The sequence below is a fragment of the Neomonachus schauinslandi genome, chromosome 1 (assembly GCF_002201575.2).
Source record: "Neomonachus schauinslandi chromosome 1, ASM220157v2, whole genome shotgun sequence".
Classification (NCBI taxonomy): Eukaryota; Metazoa; Chordata; class Mammalia; order Carnivora; family Phocidae; genus Neomonachus; species Neomonachus schauinslandi.
In genome coordinates, this window is record NC_058403.1 from 212,361,898 (window position 1) to 212,376,843 (window position 14,946).

A 14,946-nucleotide genomic window follows, 5' to 3' on the forward strand; every position below is an offset into this window, starting at 1 on the left:
CCTCCCTCCCAGAGCTGTTGTGCGTTCAGACCGGATAATGGATGTGAGGCCCCAGGGTTCCGTGTAATTCTGATTAATATTAATGATTCGACATGCAGTTGCCTGCTGTGTTCCAGGCCCTGGGCCAGCTGCCTCTTCGTGCGGGGCTGCCACGGGGAGAGCGCTGGGCCTCTCCTCTTCCCCCCGCCCCCCGGGCATCCTCCACCATCTGAAGGGGGTTCAGATCTCCCCTCTTCCCTCTGCACCCCCCAGATCTTCTCCCTGGGCCACTGCCCCAACCAGGACTGGCTGGCGGTCGGCATGGAGAGCAGCAACGTGGAGGTTCTACATGTCCGCAAGCCCGAGAAGTACCAGCTGCACCTTCACGAGAGCTGTGTGCTCGCCCTCAAATTCGCCTCCTGCGGTGGGTCTTCGGGCTGGGCAGGGCTCCAGGGCGCTGGGATGGGGCTGCCAAAACACAGCACACCACAAACAACCCACACGACAAAACACGGGATGCCCGGTGGAATTTGAATCTTAGCAGATCCTTTGTTAGTGTAAGTTTTTCCCCAGTATCGCATTGGGACATACTTACACTAAAAGCCACTCGTTTGTTCATGCAAATATATCCTAACTAGTGCATGAGATATACTTACACTTAAAAAAAAAAAAGACCCAAACGATTTTTAGTATAAGTATGTCCCAAGTATTGCACGGGACACACCCATATACTAAAAATTAATAATAAATCATGAAACACTCATGGTGCATCTGTACTAAAAGTGATTTGTGGTTTTTCTGAGATTCGAAGGTAACCGGACATCTCAGATTTTATCTGGCAGCCCTCTCCTGGGGACTCCCCCTTCTCGAAGTCCAGATGGAGCCCCCTCGGGCCCAGTGTTTCCCTTGTGAGAGCAGAGGTGCCAGGAAGGGAGAGGCCAGTGCCCCCCCATCTTCAGTTCCTCCCTCCTAGAACTCCCCCACCCCCCCTTCCCCAGGGCGCTGGTTTGTGAGCACTGGGAAAGACAACCTGCTCAACGCCTGGAGGACACCGTATGGAGCCAGCATTTTTCAGGTACCGCAGGGCAGGGCAGGGCAGGACGCCGTGCGAACAGGGGCCCCAGGGTGGCTGCACTGGTGGGTAAACCGTGGAACTTCCCCAGGGTCCTCCAAGTGCCCCCCCAACCCCAGCCAGCAAGCTACTAAAGCAGGGTCTGCACACTGTGGCCCTAAGGCCGCACCTGCCTGCAGCCTGGGTTCTTCGTGTGTGTGTGTATTTAATTTTTTAAAGACATATAAAACTTACCATCTTAGCCATTTTTAAGTATACCGTTCAGCGGCATGAGGCACACTCACCCTGTCCTGAGACCACCCCCACCCTCTGTCTCCAGAACGTTCCATCTCCCCACACGGAGACTCTGTCCCCATGAAGCACGGATTCCCCACCCCCTGCCCCAGCCCTGGCTCCCACCCTCTCCTCTCTGTCTCTGTGGATGGGACTCCTCTGGGGACCTCCTGGGAGTGGGGTCCTGCGGGATGTGTCCTTTGGGGTCTGGCTCCTCTCACTGAGCCCGGTGTCCTGGGGGTCCCTCTGCGTCGTGGCAGGTGTCGGGGTCCCTTCCTTCCTAAGGCTGGATCATATCCTCTAGTATAGATGGGCTGCATTGTGCTTACCCATCTACCTGTTGATGGAAACGTGGGTTGCTTCCACGTTTTGGCCGTTGTGAATCCTGCTGCTGTGGGCACGTGTTCATCTCTCTCGGGCAGATGTCTTGGAGTGGAATTGCTGATAACTGTGTAACCTTGGGACAAACTACCAGACTGTTTTTCCAATTCTCCACCCCACCAGCAGCGCACGCGGGTTCAAAATTCTCCCCATCCTCACCGACACTTCTTACTGTGTCTTTTTTGGTCATAGCCATCCTAATGGGTATGGGGGGATGTCTACATTTTTTAAGGGCAGGAAAACAAAAGGAGAATCATGTGACATAGATTTATTTGGCTTCTGGACTTGTTGGCTCGAGACTTATCTGGGCCTTTGGCAAAGCCGGAGAACTCGCTGGGCCCTTTACAGGAAAGATTTGCTGCTGTAGGTGGTTGTGCAGTAGCCTTAGCTAGCCCTCCGCTGTGCTGTGCGGCCTCATGCCTACCGCACACTCTCTCTGAGCTGCCTACGAAAGGGCAGGGCTTCAGTTCCGTCCCTCTTGGTGTCAGGAGCACAGAGGTCCTGCCCTTCCCAGGAGCACTGTCACTGTCCAGAGGCTCGATTCCAGCGGACCTTCCTCTGGAAAAATGTGTCACCCTCCTTCCCCCATCATCTGCCCCCCGACTGGGAGAGTCCTGGCCCCCCACTGCGGGCTCCCCTATCCCGAGTCCTGTCTCAGCCCCAGCCTTGACCACAGGCTCATCCTTCAGGGCAGGCACTCCCCAGTTGCCCTGCCTCTTCCCTCTGAACGTTGTGCAAGGCCCCGTCTCACCTCCCCTTTTTCTCCCTCCCCCCATCCCTGTCCATAGTCCAAGGAATCATCCTCCGTGCTGAGCTGTGACATCTCCGGAAATAATAAGTACATTGTGACAGGCTCAGGGGACAAGAAGGCCACCGTGTACGAGGTGGTCTACTGAGACCCCCCCATCTTCCTGCACCCTTGGCCTGGCTCCTAGGGGAGGGGCATCCCGGACAGAGACCCCGACACCCCCCTCTCCATTCATACCTGTGAGTGCTAAGTCTCATCTGCCCTCTGGCTGACTCCCTCCCATCTTCCCTTGCTGGACATGGGGCTGGACGGGCAGGTGGACTTCGGGGAAATAAATGTATTTATCGCAACTGCCTTTCTGTACTGGGCTGGAGAACCAAGACTGTTGCTTTTCTTGGGCACCGTTCCTGCGGGAGGCTGTGTAGCCGCGGGTATGTGGCTTTCCTTTTCTCAGCCTCCTGTGCCTTTTCTGGACGATGAAGGAGTTCGTCCTGCATGAACTAGCGCCGGGTCGGCTGCGGGCGGCAGGGGTGGTACCGGGGAGCACGGCTTAAGTGACCCACGTCACCAGCCGCCCGCGGACCTCAGTGACTGAACACAACAGGCACTGATCGCTCACCTGTGTGCCCCTGGCTGGTGGGGCTCAGCTCCCGGCAGACACTCGGGGCTCCAGGATGGTGGAGTTTCTGCCATCACAACATGTAGCTTCGGGGTCCAATGTCGCAGGGGTGAGGAAGTCACACAGGCCTTCGGTGCTCTGGCCCCAGAGCTGCCTGGGTCTCTTTTACCGCCAGCCCTTTGGACAGAATCATCCCAAGACGCTGCCCACGTACAATGGCTTGGGGAATACAGTGGCGCACATAGCTCTTTGGGGTGCTTGCCTTTGACCCACGGATAATTCCTGAGAGCCTGGTGCACGAGGACGCATTGCCCACCCTAAGGTGCTGAGCAAACACCACAGTCCCAGAGGAGGGGACGGTAAACTGAGAGCTGACAAGGAGAAACAGCCATTTCGTGGGGGTGTGTGTGGGTGTGTGATGCAAGACTGTGTGGGTACAGAGGGAACAGCATGTGCAAAGGCTTGGAGGTGAGGAGCGAGGCCAGGTGGAAACCAGGCGGGCAGGGTACTCCTCCTCTGCTCCTCCTCAGCTCCAGGGAGAACAAGGCCTCCAGCCCAGGCTGAAGCAGAGAGAGCCTACGGCAGGTGGGCCAGCCCAGGGGCGGGGCCAGACAGGGGCGGGGCCAGCCTGGGGGCGGGGTGGGAGTGGAGCAAACCGGGGGCAGGGTGGGAGGGGAGTCAGCCTGGGGGTGGGGGGCCAGCCTGGGGCGGGGCCGTATAATCAGGTCGACGTTCTGGAAGCTCCCGTGGGCAGCTGTGGAGGGACTGGGGGTGAAGCCGGGGTGCTGCTGGGAATCTCCTGGACGGAGATGGCCGGGCCCCTCGGGGAAAACAAGTCAGACCCAGCTGGAGTTTTGGAGGCACTTTTTGGGGCGAGGATAATTCTTTGGGTAAGGAAAGCAGACAGGTTGGCACCTTCTGGGACGCTTATCCTGGAGGGACAGGGTGAGCAAAGCTGTCGTGAGAGCCCCCAGGCACGAAGAGGGTGGATGAGAAGCCAGCCAACGGGCGATTGCTGTCGACTACCCTCTCCCCGCCCGGCACTGCAGACACTGGGACCCATCACTCTCTGTGGGGGCGTCCTGGGCAGTGGAGGGCCGAGTGGCATCCCTGGCCCCCACTCGCTTGATGCCAGGCATACCCCCCCAAAGTCATGATGTCCACTAATGTCCACAGATGTTGCCATGTGCCCCCCTGGGGGTGGGGTTCATCCTCAGGTGAGATGCACCAGGGTGTCTTGGGAAGGGTGGGGGAACCCATCCCTGGATGGGAAACCCCCTCTCTGGGAGATGAGGGAACAGGAGGAAGGGGTCCATATCCACCCCCACTCCCAACAGGGGGTCAGTGGCTTTGAGGAGATTCTCAGTGCTTGTGGACTGGAGGCTGGGAGACCCAGCTGGTCAAAGTCCTTCCAAACTTCTGCAAGACAGGCGGGGGACAGAAAAGGACAGATCCACTCTGCTTTTTTCCAATTGCTTTACTACATGTGCAATGGGAAGGAAACCTGGCCCACCCACCACACCCCTCCACCACAAAGCCTCCACCTTGAGGAAAAGAACAAAAAAAACCACCAAAAACCAAAAATGATCCTGAGTCAGGACGACCATGCCAAGCCCCTCAGTAGGTGATCTGGTACACCGAGGCGTGGTCCTTGGATCCGGTGATGATCAGGCGGTTGTTGGGGGACACATCACAGCACAGGATGGAGGAGGTCTCAGGTACCTGGGAAGGTGGAAGGCCAGTATGAGCTGAGGGGGCTCACCCACCCCTACCCCTACCCTCTGCCCGTTAGTTCAAGCCTGGTCCCTCTCAGGACCCCTGCACTCAGCACCCGGAGCCGAGCGCTGCCCCCCCGCCCCGCCCGGCGCCTGGCCCACAGTGGTACCTGGAACACCATGGTCCCCGCGGGCATGCCGTAGATGCTGACCAGGTCGTCCATCCCAACGCTCACCCACCACTGGCCTGGGATGGGGAGAAGGAGACTGGGTGGTGGGAAATCTGGCAGCTGAGGGCAGGGCCCCTGGGGACCTGGGGCACAGAGGTAGCCCCCCACCTCCCTTATACCCCTATGGACAGCATCACTGAGAGTTTCTGCTGATGAAGGGCGATGGGGGGGTGGTCAGGAAGGGTGGGACAGGACCCTGTGGGAGGCTGGGGGCCACAGGGGACTCCCCCGCCCCCTCCTGGCCACTCACCGAGCGGAGAGAACTTGAGACCCAGGATGGTGCTGTCCTTACACCCCACCATGTGCTTCTGGCCCCCTCGGGTGGGCTGCAGCCACTGTTGCCCATTGGCTGTGCCCACCAGAACCCAATCCTCCTGGGGACTGAGGGACAGGCTCATTATCTGGGGAATGGGCAGCAGGGAAGAGGCCGGTCAGGTCCCAGCCGGGCCTGAGAGGTGGTCAGGGGCACAGGGACCCACCCTGGGGGCTGAGCTCCTTCCAGCTTCCTGGCTTCGAGGCCCTGACAAGCAACCTCACACCTCTGGACCTCAGTCTGCTCATCTGTAAAGTGGGTTGGTCCTCTTTACCTTAAGGGACTAAATGCGGCATGGGCACCCGATACAGAGTGTGCAAGTGTCCAATGTTATCGGGGCCCGGTGGGGTGGGGGGAGAGGACATTTCTCATGACCCTATTCCTGCCAGCACCGATCAGACGTGGGGTCATACTACCCCCTTCCCCCGCCGCCCCGCAACATCCACCTCCTTCTCTAGCCCAAGGCCCATCCCAGGCCACACACCTGAGACTCGAATTGGTATTCCAGGGGCTCCCCGGGGGTCCTCAGGTCCCAGCACCGCAGGCAGGTGTCCAGCCCCCCCGTCCAGATGTTCTGGTCTTTGATAGCAATGCTCTTGGCTCCATTTGGGGGGCCCTGCAGGTCCCTGACCAGAAGGGGTGTGCGGAAGGGGTCAGGGCTGAGACTCTGAGCCCAAGCCCCAGGAATACCACCTACGCAATCACGCCCAGGTGACAGATAGGGAAACTGAGGCTGACAACAAGTACCATGACTGGGCTTTGAAGAAACCCAGTCAGAATCTGAACTCAGGCCCCCAACACTCTCAAATGAAAATTTAAGCAGTCAAGGGGCTTTTAGCCTTGGGACTGCTGGATCCCTGCTCAGGGCCTGCGGTGGGAAGGGGCTTTCAGGATGAGCCCACCCAGCCCTAGGCCTCACCTGACAATGCTCTGGTCCCGCAGGTCCCAGATCCTGACTGTGCCGTCCGTGAAGCCAGCGAAGGCCAGGGTGTCCTCGGGGCCGAAGGCCAGGGCCTGGCAGGTGAGGCCTGCACAGGGCAGCTCGTTGCTCACACGCAGGGAGGGCGCGGTCAGGTCCCACACGCTCACGCTGGCCAGGTTGTGGCCGCCCGTCAGCAGGGTTGTGCTGGTCGGGGCCAGCAGGCAGGTGCGCAGGTAGGCCTGGCGGGTCTGGGGCGGGCATGGATGCAGCTGAATGTCCTCTGCTGCGGGAGCTCTGCTCCCAAGAGCCCCGCCCCCAGGGCCAGCCCCTCCCCGACCTGTACGCGCAGGTGGCTCTCAGGATACTGGTCCTCTAGCCCCTGGCCCACCAGGCTCCACACTTTGACGCCGCCCCGGCCGCAGGTGAACGCATGTCGCGTGAAGCTGCTGACGGCCGTGGCCAGCACTGGCTCCCCATGCTTTAGCGTCCGCATCTTCTCCGCTCCGTGTGGGATGGCCGCCTTCTTGGATTGCCCCGGCAAGGCGTCTGGTCTCTTGCACATGTCCTCGAAGTCCTCAGGGTCCCAGCATCTTGGGAGGGGAGGCCTCGGGGTCACCGGCCTCCCTGGGAGCCTCTCTGCCCACAGGGGGCCCCCCTCAAGCCTGAGGAGCTTCATTCTTCTTCAGATGTGGGGGTTCTCGCTCAGGCCTGGTTTCCCTACTACACGGGCTTCCCCCCAGGGGCTGCCCACGTCCTTTCCAGTATTCTCCCTCTCCTAGAACCAAACATCACTCCCCTCCACCTGGAATGCTTTGTCCCATCCTAGCAAACTCCTACTCATCCATCAAAATCCTAACCATTATGCCCCTTCCCTCCAGGAAAGCCTTCTCGTCCCCCTCTGGGCTCCCCCAGCCTCCGACCACAAGCCTGGGACTGTCTGTATCTAGCTCTAACACCTTTCCATGGGAGTTCTTTCCCCAAATCCCTGGAACCCAGAGCTAGTTATGTGGGGAGGGACAGTGATGCTAGCCTGATAGTAACTACCCAGTCCCCTCAGCTCTGGGTATCGAGCACAGTAGCAGGGTGGTGGGGGAGGGGAAGACACACCCGCACCTCCAGTCCCTTCTCTGACAGGGACAGAAGTACAGACAAGAGGGACAACATAGAGACTTACATGGGCTTCAGGAACGGATAGGCTCTCCCAGCAGGTTCCTGCGGTAGGACCAAGATCACGCAGAGCCATGTCAGCTCCCTCTGCCCCAGCCCTCTCAGCCTTCATGGAGGCTGACACTGAGGATGGGGCCTCACCTGGGCCACACGGGGGGAGAGCATCCCCTCTGCGTCCAGGCCTGGCTCTGCGCTCCCTTCTCGGGAGCCCTCGGGGGAGCTGGGGGAGGGCGCAGGTGGGCTGGGCACTGGTTGGAGAAGAGAGAGATGAGTGGCAGGTGTGGGCTCCTGGGAGCAGGCTCCCTGCCCCCCCCGCCCCCTCACCGGGATTACCCAAAGTGTTTTCGCTTGGTTCCAGTCCCAAGTCGTGTGGTCCTGGGTCCTGGCTCTCCTGCCCACGGGAATCGGGGCGATCAGGTCAGACCAAAGGACCTGCCCAGGGTCGGTCTTAGACCCAGAAAACCTTGGGGAGGCCCAGGCAGTGTAGACAAACTCGTCAACAGCCCCAGGTCCCCAGGCCTGAGTCCTCTAAGGGAAGCCGGGGTGGAAGCCGTGGACTGACCCCACAGGAAGCCGGACAACCCGACCTGAGGGCCCACCCCTCCAGGTGCCGCAGAGTGACTCACCAGGCCTGGCGCCTGCTCTGTCGCTGATACAACAGACGGGGAGCCAGTAGAACAACAGGATTCAACGGTGCTGTCGCCAGACACAGCCCCAGGCCGCCCCCATCCCCCACCTGCAGGGAGACTCACTCCTGCGTCGCAGCTGGTCCTTCTTGTGGGTCCCCGCAAAGATCTGCCAGAGTTGCTCGGTCAGAACATCCTGCCAAAACCGGGGCTCGGAGTCCCAGGGGGGCTGCGTGTCCGGCTGGGAGACGGGGGCGGCGTCGGCTCCGGAGGGCTGCCGGAGCCAGTCTGAGGACCTTGCAGCCAGGACGTCTTCGAAGGGTGGCCCCTGGAGCCCGGAGGGCTGTGGGGTCTCGGCCACTGGGTGCGGGGAAGCCTCCGGGCTGGTCGGCCCCCAGGAGTCCGGGTCGGCCTGCTCCCCAGAGGCGCCCAGGCTCGCCTGTACTGCAAAGCCCAGGGGTGTGAGGGGCAGCTCTGAGCTGGTCCCCTCCCTCCTCCAGGGCCCAGGCACCCACCTCCCCAGGCTGGAAGCCCAGTGGTCGGCTCCAGGTCTCCATGGTCCGCAGGAAGTTCTCTGCCTAGACGGGGAGGGCGGGCGGTGGGGAGAGGACACATCCCAGCTCAGCCTTTGTCATCCGACAGCCTAGGTGCAGACCTCCTCCTGCAAGCCGGCTTCCCAGTGTGTGAAATGGGGATACACAGCCTGCTTTGAAGGTTTTCGGGTGGATTCGTGATAATGCAGGGCCCCCCCCACTACACAGAGCGTAAAGCAAGTTCTTCGTACCCAGAACTCCACAGCCCAACCCTGAAGGCTGATCATCAGCATCAAGTGGTAGAAAGCAGGGTCCAATCTGGGTTACCCTCCCAGTTGCTTTTCTTAGGAGGTTTGAAAACTAAAGCCACAAGGCACCTGGGGGGCTCAGTTGGTTAAGCATCTGCCTTCGGCTCAGGTCATGATCTCAGGGTCCTGGGATCGAGCCCCATATCTGGCTCCCTGCTTAGTGGGGAGTCTGCTTCTCCCTCTCCTTCTGCCCCTCCCCTCTGCTCGTGTTCTCTCTCAAATAAATAAAATCTTAAAAAAAATTAAAATAAGGAAGAAAGAAAACTAAAGCCTCAACACCACTCTGCTTAAAACAGTCTCAAGAAGCAAATTCGTGGGTAGCTACGTTCCTCTGTGTGGGGACACCTGACTTTGCTTAAGTGTTGGGAGGATGCTCAGAAACCAGTGATCACCTCTTAGGGAGGAGGGCGGGCAGCAGGACAATAGGGGACCCCCATGGGAGGGTCACGGTCCTTTATTTTATACTTAAAAACCACGGCACGTGACTACCAGCAATTCCAAATCGAAGTGAACAGTTTCTACGGGCCTGGAAGGGCCTGAGAGATCTAAGTGCCCTTCTTCCACCTGACCAACAGGCATCTGCCTGTCCTTTTAGGAGACATACCCCGTCCTCGAGACCAACAACCAGCCACAGACGGCTATTAAATATAAAGCGAAGTCCAGTGAAAAATGCGATTTCTCCAGTCCCACTCAGGTGCTCAACAGCCACGTCGGGCCAGTGGCCGCCAACGTGGATGTCACAGGTGCCAAGAACAGGGGTCCCTAGCGCGGGCCCGGCGTCCAGGCTGAGGGCAGACCCGGCGAGATGGGAGCCTCCTGGCCAGTGTCCCCAGAAATTCAGAATGGGGAGACCCAGCTTCTGGGGCTGATGGGGAGCTCCACGGGAACATGCATGTGTGCAGCTATATTTAGTGACAGCAGGAATGTTCTAGGCCTGCCTGTCTAATGCAGTAGCTGCTGGCTTCACGTGGCTGCTGAGCACTTGAAACGTGGCTCGTGCCACTTGTTTTAAGGTGGCACACGTGTCCCGTGGCCACCAGAGAAGACAGCCCAGGTCTGGTCTTTGGTCTGCGTGCCCCAAGCAGCGCCCTTGGGCCTCATCGATGCACGCCCCTCTGTGGTGGACCCCAAGAAGCTCCCCAGAGTGCTCTGGCCCAAGGCAAACTCCCCAACCCTGGGAAAACATCCTGATTCACAAAGAAAGAAGGAATAACGCAATGCAGCGTCCGTGCCAACTGCGGCCGGTCCTAGCTCCCAGGAGCTCCTGGCATTCCCATTTTGCAGATGGGAAAACAGAGGCCCAGAGAAGCAAAGCCAATTTCCCCAAGTCAGGAGGAACAGGGGCCAGGCAGTGTTTACCTGCTTCCATTGGCAGGCAGGCAGAATGGCGAGGGAGGGGCCAGGCAGTGTTTACCTGCTTCCATTGGCAGGCAGGCAGAATGGCGAGGGAGGGGCCGGGCAGCGGGCACCCCCTCTCGGAGCCCACACCTCCTGCGGCAGCCGGTGATGGGTTTCCCAGCTGGGCCTCCCAGCAGCACAGACCCAGGGGAGCCTTCCCCAATTCGCCCGGCTCGTTAATGCGCAATTTACTGGCACTTGAATGCACTCAGCATGAAAAGCGCTGCTCCCTCCTGCCTGCTAGCTGGCCCTCCCTGGGGAGAGCGCAGCGCAGGCTGGGCGGCGGCCGCAGGGGGATTTTCAATGCACAGCAGGGAGGCTGGGAAAACCGAGAGCCCAGACGGAGGGGAGAGGACAGCGGGGAGTCTCGGCGGGACTCCAGGGCCAGCAAGGCCCGTGGGTTGAACAGCAACTCTTGGGCAAGACCCCCCTCACATCCTTATGTTGGGATCACCCCTGAATCCACAATCTGATCAGTTCTCCCCACCACACCTCACCCAGATGGTCCTGTTCTCCTGCTCTGCGCCCAGAGCCTCTCCTCCAGAGGGCGCCCATGAGCACGACTCAGGTTCCCCCTCCCTCTGCCCACAGCCCTCCAGGGCTCCCACTTCAGCCCAAGTCCTCTCCAGGGCCCCCAAGATGCCACAGGACCTGCCCTGTCCCCTCCTTGCCCTCCCCACCTCACTGCTCCAACCACAGGGGTCTCCTCTCTGTCCCTCCAACACACCAGGCACTGTCCTGCCCCAGGACCTTTGCATGGGCTGTACCCTCTGTTCCTCCCATCCCAGACAGCTGCACTCCCTCTCTGATCCCCTTCAAGAGTTTGCCCAAATGTCACCTTCTCAGCAAGCCTTGCCACTCCCACCCCTTCCCGCGTGTCCCCTCGGGCTGCTCTAATCCATCCCTGCACCTTGCCCAGCCCTCACCATCGGACACTTCTGTTTACCAAGCTCCCGTCACCCCAAGGGCAGAGGTTTGTCTGTGTCCTTCTCTGCAATTTCCCTGGCGCCTACAAGAGCATGGGCAAGAAGGTGATGGATAAATATCTGTTGAATGAATAACCGTGTTCTGGCTGCTTCCTGGCCCCCCTCACTCTGGATCCGTCTCTCCCGGTTCCCCGCACTGCCCACCCCGGGGCCTTGCTGAGTTGCAGACACGGCCCTGGCCTTCTGCCACTCACATCTGGTACAGGCAGAGAATCCTGCCAGCACCCAGGAGAAAGGGGCCAGGTGGCGGGAGTGGAAGACGTGCTTCAGCTTGGGCAAGGCGCCCTGTGCTGGGAGCCTCGGCCCCCTGTGCAGACCTGCCCCCCCCGCCACCCCCCCCGCTCACGTGTGACCCAGGCCCCCGAGAACGCTCAGACACATGGAAGGCCGGAACCCGGGTGCACCTGGCACATAACAGGCCCTTCATAGCGGAAGCAACTGACCTGCAACGTGCTGGAAAGGCCCCTGGCCTCCTGTGAGCCACGCAGGGACCGGGAGCGGGCCAGGAAGGACGAGCCTCCAAGAGGGTGGGAGACACACCCGGAAGGTGTGTGTGTTTGTGTTTGGGGGGGGGCCGGATCCACTGATCCCTGGGAAATCCCAGGTCAGGTCCTGCCCCCCTCTGCCCACAGCCCTCCAGAGCTCCCACCTCCTTCGGATAAAAGCCCTCCCCACCCATCCCCACGGGGCCCCACCACCTGGCCCTGTCATGGCCTCTCTCCCTATATTTTCCTGCCTTTCAAGGAGGGGCAGCCATACCCCAGCTCCTGGTTAATCACTCACCTGCTTGTGATGCTCCTGGAGACCCTGCCGGATCTTCTGGAGCTGCAAGAGAACAGCAGGGATCACACTGGGAGGTGGTGGGAGGTGGCCGACAGAGGTGGACAAGAGTGAGGAGTCGAGTGCTGTGCATGCTTCTCCCCAACTGTGTGGCCCCAGACAAGCTGCTCGACCTCTCTGGTCACTACACTCATCAAAGGTGATACCACCTACCACACAGAGTGGAAGCTAATTAGGGAGGCCCTTGGATTTCATTCTCGATGTGGAGTTCAAAGACTCCCCATAACCACTGCACACCCGCCCCCATCCCTTCCCTCCTCTCCTCCCTCTGCTACAACCACAGGGCCTCCTCACTCATTCCTCCAACACACCAAGCCCAGTCCTGCCCCAGGGCCTTTGCACAGGCTGTGCCCTCTGCCCGGAATGCCCTTCCTTGCTCTCTCAGGAAAGGTAGAACCTCCGTACCTTCCCTATCTCCCCATGAACATCACTTCTTCCAAGAAGCTTTTCCTGACTATCTTAGTGCAAAATCTTTACTCATGTCCACCCCACCATCGTCTGTCTTCTTTATAGTGTCTACATTTTGTGAATCCCGTTTCTCTACTTACTCGTCTCTCTCTTCCCCCTAGGGGTGCCCTGTCCATGGAGCTAGCCGCTAGTCAGGTGTGGCTATTTAAATTTAATTAAGTTAAAAATTCAGTTCCTCACAAGTTCTCAATAGCCACATGTGGCCGGCGGGTGCCATATTGGGCAATGTTGCTATAGAACATTCCCATCACTGCAGAAAGTTCTAGAAGACAGCACCACATAGCACCTACGCTCCTCACAAGCGGGGACTCCTGTTACCCATCCCTCAACGATGAGCTGTCAGCCACAGAAACGCTTCCTGTAAATACGGAATTTCTAACTTTTGCAGCAAGGTTAGTACTCATGAGGAAGAACGCTCTTGAAGAAGCCGGCCTGCACGGGTGACCTCGCTCGCCCAAAGGAAGCAGAAACAAGTGGAGGAGAAGGTGTCCCCAAACCCGGCTCCCGAGGCCAAAGGCAACAGCCCCTCCAGGCTGTCTGGGGGCTGCCCAGGGCTGCCCGGTGTGGCTCACCGCCGAGCACACGCTCTCCACCTGCGCCGTCAGGTGAGGGGGGAACCTGAGGGGAAGGAAAGCGCACAGAGCCCTCAAGACCCCTCCCCGGAACCAGCCCCGCCCCCGCCTGGCCAGGGCCCCCCCACTCCAAGGAGCCACCCCAAGGCGGCGTCAGAGATGCCATTTTAGTGCAGTGTTTTTAAACATATAATCAATGCAAGTAAATTCACACTAAACAAGGACAACTCGAAAATTTTAAATGAAGGCCAGGATTGGTACCAGTGGTTTTCGTTTTGCTTCGGGCTCCCTCATTCCTAGTTCTGTCTTCTGGGCCAGGGGTTTCTGGGCCCCCCAAGAGACCAGAGGGGACGCTCTCCCTCCCTCTGTGGGCCACAGCGGGACCTCCAGCCCCTGAGAGTCGCCCTCACCTGGGGAACTCTTGCCGGAGCTGATCCAGGACACCGCGATAGTTCAGTTCAGAAGGAGCCTGGGAAGGTCACAGGAGACTGTAGACAACCCCAGCCTCCCGTTCTCCCACCCTCAGGCCTTATCTCCAATTAGCCCCCCAGGGGGTGGGCTGGGACCTCCTGAAACCTGAAGGGAATTTGCTCTCTCTGATTACTTAAGTCCCCACAGAGTATCTTCCAATTTGCCTCCTGGCCTAAGGTCTCAAATATGGACTCTCTGGAGAGCCCTTGAGAGAGAAAGTTTGCCCACCCCGGCCTCAACTACTGAAAAGGGTCGACTCTGGAGGAGGGGGGCTTCCACCTGTAAAATGTTAACCAGGGATGATGCAGTCATGTGTTTTATCACCTGGGTGATGAGAAGCAAGTTTAATTTAAAAAGAAAGTGCCTTCGCACCCGTCGGTAGGTATGATGGGTTGGAGCCCCCGGCCAAAAGGCCTGGCCACCTGCCCGTGTCCCTCCATCAGGAGCAGCACAGTGAGGTTTGAGCCCAGCTTCCAGGCTCTTCCCTCTACCCACAGGGATTAATGCCCTCCTCACCAAAGTTCCTGGGACCCTCCTCATCCTTGGAGGGCGCTTCTGGGGGCTGAGATGGCCCCAAGAGGTCATCTTCAGGCAGGAGGCCCAAGGACTTTATCCAGGGACGCTAAAATAATAAGGAGAGAGGGCAGAAGGCCTGGCAGCCAGGGACAGAGCCAACCCCACCCCACTCCCCGCCTCCCCTCCAGGACCCAGTCCTGGATCCCCAGCCCCCTCCCTGACTTCCAGCACCCCAATGCATGCCCTATACCCTCTTCATTTGTCAAACTCCAGTGCCTCCGGCTGCCCCAACTAATAGTGGGCTCCACCCAGGGACGTCATGCCACGAGGCAGAGGGGAGATGGTGCCAATACTTACACTCCCTGCCAGGAGCTGTCACCGCTGGGGGACCCCAGGGAAGGACGGTAAAATTCAACCTTAGTTTTGAGAGAATTTCCTAAAGCATGGGTGAAGATCATTGGGAAGGGGTTTTGAAGGATGAGTAAGAGTTGGCCAGGTGAATTAGCAGAATTTCTCAGACCGGAGGAAAGGGACCTCTCTCCACCCCAGTCCCTCCTGCGGCACTAAGCCCCTTCTTTGCTTCGCTTCTGCCCCTCAACGGCCTTCCAGCCTCCTCTCCAGCCCGGGGGGACGCTGGGGTCCTCCAGGAGACCCGCCTGCCTACTCACCTCCCTTAGGGTGGAGGCCCAGGACAGCAAGGAGGAAACTGCGGAGGGTCAACCAAGTTCAGGCCCTGAATGAACACCCCTCCACATCTCCCCTCCTCCCGGGGCCCTTTGACCCGTCGGGCCCCGCCCCTGCCCGCCCCG

At 59.4% G+C, this 14,946-nt stretch overlaps 2 protein-coding genes across 3 annotated transcripts in view; one reads left to right on the forward strand and one right to left on the reverse strand.

Moving 5' to 3' along the window:
• TLE2 (TLE family member 2, transcriptional corepressor) overlaps positions 1–2,807 on the forward strand; it is a 20,934-nt gene extending 18,127 nt beyond the window's left edge. The window contains exons 18-20 of one of the 2 annotated variants that reach the window (XM_044918593.1): positions 253–403; positions 978–1,054; positions 2,494–2,807. In XM_044918593.1, the coding sequence (XP_044774528.1) occupies positions 253–403; positions 978–1,054; positions 2,494–2,601 (336 nt within the window). In that variant the 3' untranslated portion in view covers positions 2,602–2,807. The remainder of the gene's footprint in view (positions 1–252; positions 404–977; positions 1,055–2,493) is intronic. The other variant, XM_044918596.1, reaches the window with a different exon arrangement.
• A 1,882-nt stretch (positions 2,808–4,689) lies between these two features.
• Positions 4,690–14,288, reverse strand: TLE6 (TLE family member 6, subcortical maternal complex member). The gene is made up of 16 exons (XM_021705523.1): positions 14,138–14,288; positions 13,561–13,619; positions 13,151–13,196; positions 12,054–12,095; positions 8,557–8,623; positions 8,172–8,489; positions 8,046–8,062; positions 7,744–7,810; positions 7,561–7,667; positions 7,427–7,464; positions 6,590–6,842; positions 6,250–6,500; positions 5,815–5,956; positions 5,268–5,418; positions 4,958–5,034; positions 4,690–4,794 (listed from the first exon to the last, which is right to left on the reverse strand). Exons 1-16 carry the CDS (start codon positions 14,204–14,206, stop codon positions 4,690–4,692), a joined length of 1,809 nt encoding a protein of 602 aa, XP_021561198.1. The 5' UTR covers positions 14,207–14,288.
• Between the last annotated feature and the right edge of the window lie 658 nt (positions 14,289–14,946).

Bases quoted from the DNA above. Each gene is read 5' to 3' on its own strand.
- TLE6 (XM_021705523.1), bottom strand. From the start codon at position 14,206: ATGACCTCTTGGGGCCATCTCAGCCCCCAGAAGCGCCCTCCAAGGATG. The intron at 6,843-7,426 runs GTAAGTCTCTAT...TCCCCTCCCAAG, and splicing joins TATCCGTTCCTGAAGCCCAT to ATGCTGGGACCCTGAGGACT. The intron at 5,957-6,249 runs GTGAGGCCTAGG...CCTTCTGGTCAG, and splicing joins CGGGACCAGAGCATTGTCAG to GGACCTGCAGGGCCCCCCAA.